The sequence below is a fragment of the Ceratosolen solmsi genome, unplaced genomic scaffold (assembly GCF_000503995.2).
Source record: "Ceratosolen solmsi marchali unplaced genomic scaffold, CerSol_1.0 scaffold7, whole genome shotgun sequence".
NCBI classification, from domain to species: domain Eukaryota; kingdom Metazoa; phylum Arthropoda; class Insecta; order Hymenoptera; family Agaonidae; genus Ceratosolen; species Ceratosolen solmsi.
In genome coordinates, this window is record NW_011948413.1 from 3843433 (window position 1) to 3849184 (window position 5752).

A 5752-nucleotide genomic window follows, 5' to 3' on the forward strand; every position below is an offset into this window, starting at 1 on the left:
TCTTTAATTAAAAAATATTTTTATCGTAAATTTTTGTATAGTTATATCGTTATGTAGATGAGACGTACCACTGCTTTAAGATAATAATTAAATGAATTATATACACATATATATATATATATATATATATATATATCGTATTCGCATTTTACTCTATATAGGCTGTTGGTTGCCTAACCTTGTTGGGCATATAAATGCTTATTTTTAAGATACCGGTGACCGGTGTGATGGTAGTTACAGATTGAACTTTCTTTGGTCGGGACGTCGACACGTGCTTTCTTATACTTTTGACCTTTAATTGTTTTATCGATTTTATTGGATCTATTACACAAGTGTTCAGCACGAAAAAATCGTGAATATGCCGCGTGTTATTCGCGATTCTGATGATGAGGTTGAAACTAAAAGTTGTAAGTACTTATTTCTATTTTCATATTTTTTCCATGCTCTCGAAGTTTAAGTTTCTTCAATTACAATTTTCATAACGGTCACTTTGCTACTTAGCATAACGTTTTTTTAACGAATAAACGTGAAAATTATGGTTTTAAGGTTAGAAATGATTATTTATAGTTTTTACAAACTATTCAAACGTTAATAAATATTACGATACTTATTTTGTATTCCATTTTTTTGAAAATTCGCGTCATGCGAGTGTTTTGCGAAAGATTTGTAACTCTTCTCTGCGACGTTTAAGCTTAATATTTCCGTCAATTAATTTCGATATAATTAGAATAATTTTATTTATGATATATTTTATAGGTATACGAAGAACACGTGCTTCAGCCGCAGCAAGTATTCAAGACTCTCCATTGCGACGAAATACTAGAAGTAGTAAACAATTATGTACCATAGAATCATCGCCTGAATCGTTAAATGATAGTAATATCCAACCAATAGGTCCTACAACACGTAGTCGAATTGCTACATTAGACAAAGGAATGGCAGTTAATATAGTAAAGAGTTTAAGATCAAGAAAAAATTCTGGTTCATCTGATGTAAGCGAAATAATAGAAGTAGAAAATGATACAATTGAAAAAAGAGTTACAAGACGAAATAAAGCAGGCCAATCTCTTAGTGGAACTCCAACAAAGGCTAATCTTAGATCGTAATTATAATTACTTTCTATAATTTATATTTATAGTTATAATAATATAATATTTTGTTTTTTAAAATTTTAATTTTTAAATGATTAATTTATATGAAAATTGTTAATATTATTGAATTCTACAATATTTTATTTTAGTCGTAATATAAGGGCTGGTTCCGAAGCAAAATCTACACCTCCTGCATCTAGAAGTAGACGAGTGACTAGGTCTAGTTCAGTGGATCCTATAGGAAATTTAAATGATTCATTAGGAACACCAGTGAAAAGAAGAACAAGGGCATCAATAGTACCTACACAACCCACTGTAACAGAAGATGAAGAAATTAAGAATATAGATTCTAAAAGTTTACAAAATACTGTAATAGAAATAAATGAAAATGACTCTGGTAAGGATATCTATTTTCAAATTTTTAATATTTAAAATAAAAATTATTACATATTATTACATATTGTATATTATTACAGAAATTTCCATGGTTTTCAATAAAGAAAAATCTAATAGAAATTCATTAAATAATGCAGTTGATGCAAACAAGAATATAAGCGGTAAGTTTTATTTATGTACTATTCAATATTTGCTAACTTGTATTGTCTTTTGTAATCAAATCCAAACATCCATCTATTATATATTAACAAATTCTTTGTGGCAGTTAAAGAAATATTCAATAATTCAGAGAAGTTTGCATTGGACTCATCTAAGAAATTAGAGGATAGTATGACCTATAAATCAAATAACTCCAATGAAACTATTGAGGAATCAACAAATAAATCTCTTACAATTCTTTCTGTTTATAGTATATTAGAGTCTTCTGAATCTGAAGCAAAAAAATCCAAAGAAAATGAAAAAAATACAGAATTACCTCTTTTATTAACACATCAAAATATTGTAACAAATACAAATAATTTTTCTTCGTTAAATAATCGATTAAAATTATGTAGTAAAAATAATACAAATACTTTAAGCAATAACTCTAATTTAAATGATGATGAAAGTGAACGTGTTGATGTAGAAGTTTGTGATTCACGTTTTACCAATGAATCCATTCAAATAAACGATTTGGAGTATAAGGATGAATTAAATTTAGATAAGATAGAATTAAATATAAAAGATTCTTATGTAAAATTAAATCGGACTAATGTAGTTGAAAAATTATTAAATCAAAAGAAAGATGAAAGTAAAACCAATAGTGAGAAAAATATAAATTTAAGTAACAGTTTTAGAAATAAAGTTCCAATAGTTTTAGTGAATGATATCGTTAAAAATAATCAAGGCCCTGTTAATAAATTGTATGATATAGAAATCATATCATCATCATTAGACTGTTCAAAAATAAATATTAAAAATTTTAAAATTGATAAAAACAATGCAGATTATGTAAAAATAGCTTCTGTAAATAAGAGTAATAATAATTTAAATGCTTCTATTGATGATGATAAAGAAGACTTGAATATTGTAAATGCAAATGATAATCTAATACAAAATCCAATTTGTAGTCACAATGATAATGAAACAAAAAATTGTATTTATATAAATGATACTGATGATGGATCAGAAAATACAATTTTTATTCATAAAACTTCTGAGGCATCAGAAAATTTTACTTCTACAAATGAATCTAATAATGAAATAAAAAATTTAAGTTCTTTAAATACAAATAACAATAAAACAGAAAACTTAATAGATACAAATAAAAATACTAGTTTGGTTGAAAATTTCCAAAGTATAAATGTAGCTACTGATCAAAGTGAATGCTCAATTTTTAGAAATAAACATAAAAATGAAATCGATGATGAAAAAAATAATTCCAATTTTATAAATACAAATTCAACAATAATAAAAAATATTAATTTAGCTGAAAATTCTGAGATTGCGAATGGAACTAATAATGAAGTAAATAATTTAATTTTCATGTTTAAAAATGAGAATGAAATTGTAGATTTGGTTAATATAAAAGAGGATAATAATGCAAAGCACGTCACTCTTGTAAATAGAAAAAATGATGAAATAAATAATTTAATATGTGTACGTAAAACTCGCGATAAAGGAAAAAATTCCTTAAATTCAACAGTATCTATTGAATCTAAAAATATATACGATGAAAAAGACAACTTTATAACTATGAAACAAGATAATAATGATCTAAATGATTCTATTTTTCTTCAAATTCCAAAACAACCTAATATTATACCGAATAAATTGGTAATAAATAAAATGATTGACAACTCAAGCTCTATTTTTGTTTATGAAGATAATGAATCTATAAGTTCAGTTTCTACACATGAAATTAATAATAAAGTAAAAGAATTAAATAATATTAACGATAAGATGGATTCCACATCTTTTGTAGTGGTATATAATAATGAAATGAAAATTGATAAAAATACTGAAATAGTAGCAGAAAATGTAACAAACATTGATAATGAAGTTATATTGCAGCCAATGGAACTTAATATTTCTGACAAAACTGATACCGATTTTAAACAAAACAAAATGTGTGGTGTGGATAAAAATAGTTTATGTTCTGCTGTTACAGACGCTGATGGTGCGTTTACCCCTGCAAAAACGGAGGATAATGAAGAAGCAAATAAATACCATAAATCACAAGAAAATTCCTTTGAGAATGAAGAAATAACAAACAATCAAACACACAAAATCGAATCAGATGACAGTGATTCTGATAACAGCCTTGGAAAATTATTTCAAGATATTCCTGCTGAAGAATGGTGTCATCAAACGAAACAAAATAGATCGTCATTTTCTGAAGTTTCAAACGAAAATGAAAATGAAGTTGAAATAACTATGAATAATGCAAGTAAAAATAAAAAGGATTCATCTTTTAAAGCATCTATGATTCAAGAAGACAATTTAAGAACAAAGAAGAATAGAAAATCATTTGAGGAAAAACAAACAAACAAATCATTAGAATATAAATCAAGAGATTCATTAGAGAAAGATACAAATCAGTCGCATTTATACAGAATTAGAAAATCTTATGAAACCAAAAGTGAAAATAATCAGTCAATGACTTTTAACGATACAGTATCAAAGAAAATTAATTCTGAAATTCAAGAATGTAATACAGCAGAAATAGAAGATGAAAATGAATCTCCTAATAAAAGGCCTTTATCTATAAATAAATCCTTAAAGACAAATCAATCATCATATGATCAAACAGATGAAAGTATATCAGATAAAATGTCATCATCGATAAATGAAAATAAATCTCTTCAAAAAAGTCATACATCAATTGATACTTCATTACGTTTGAATCAATCATCATTTGAAGAAAATGAAAATAAGAGTATTTCAGAAGAATTCACAAACTCTGTGAATAATTCAAAAATAATAACAAAACAATTTACAAGTGATACATTATGTAAATCGTTAATGGAACAAAGTAACGAACGGTTATCATATGAAGTAATGGATGTAGATGAAGAGAAAAATGAGAGTAGAGAAATATATAACAAATCTTTAAATGAAAGTAAAGATCTTAAGAAGAGTCCATTTAATAAATCAGTTTCAAAAAATAAAAGTATATCCGATAATGGAATCAATTATTCCGTACCAGCTAAACATCTATCAACTAATAATTCAATTAGTTCATTAGATGAACATCAAAATCAAGATAAATCGTTTAATGATGAAGTTGAAATGATCGAAGATATCGATACTGATAAAAACGAAAATGATGAAACTAATAATAAATTGGAAAAGAAATACCGTAAATCATTAAATAAAAGTAATCTATCTAATCAGTTGAACCAGTCAGATCTACGACAGATAAATGGAAGTTTGAAAGAAAAATTATCGGATTCTCTCAATAAATCGAAAAAATTAAAAAATAGGTTATCGGGTAGATTGCAGCCATTGAATGACTCATCTAATAAATTGCTAAGTAAAAATCAATGTTTGAAAAGCGAATCAGATAATGAAATAGAAGAGAATGACGAAAAACTTTCTAATAAACAAACAAGTATAAATTTATCTAAGTCATCTAATGACATATCATTAAATTTATCCAAGCACAATGAGTCTACAGTATCTAATGTTAAAAATGAAATATCGTTAAAAAATAAATTGTTAAAAAATACCCATAATAAATTAGCGATTCAATCCGATTCAGATGAAGATATTTCATCAGAAACAAATAATGAAATAATAAATACCAATAATAAATCTTTAAATATTTCTTCAAAAAGTAGTATGTCAATTCATAATAGTTCTGTAAAATCAATTCCGTCGAGTTTCTCCAAAAATTCTACTACGGAAAATACTGAGAATACTGATGAATCAGTTTCCAATGACAATTTAAATAAAACTGAAGAAGCCAGTATTAATTATGGTAATGGTCAAAATCAAATGAACTTAGATAACTCTATTCCAAAGAATAGCGAGATGATTAAGTTTCCAAATTTAATGAAGCAAGATGTATCAAGTACAACTCAGCTAGAATCTGATTCTGGAAATAGAGAAATACCAGAATATCAGCTTCATATGACTGATGAAGAGTCTGATACCTCAGAAGAAGATAAAGAGAATTCATGTAGTAAAGAGATTGATTCAGATATTGCTAAAGAATACAATCTGTCAGGTAAGAGTATAAAGAAATACTCTGATGACGATGTACCTGGAGATGATTGCCGAGC

General features: G+C 26.2%; 1 protein-coding gene across 1 annotated transcript in view; it reads left to right on the forward strand.

Annotated features, from left to right (window-relative positions):
* Window positions 1-220: 220 nt before the first annotated feature.
* Window positions 221-5752, forward strand: part of LOC105367636 (MATH and LRR domain-containing protein PFE0570w-like) — an 8229-nt gene continuing 2697 nt past the window's right edge. The window contains exons 1-7 of the mRNA XM_011506402.1: window positions 221-407; window positions 757-1102; window positions 1241-1488; window positions 1568-1648; window positions 1753-1906; window positions 2042-2289; window positions 3637-5750. Coding sequence (XP_011504704.1) covers window positions 359-407; window positions 757-1102; window positions 1241-1488; window positions 1568-1648; window positions 1753-1906; window positions 2042-2289; window positions 3637-5750 — 3240 coding nt within the window. The 5' untranslated portion in view covers window positions 221-358. The remainder of the gene's footprint in view (window positions 408-756; window positions 1103-1240; window positions 1489-1567; window positions 1649-1752; window positions 1907-2041; window positions 2290-3636; window positions 5751-5752) is intronic.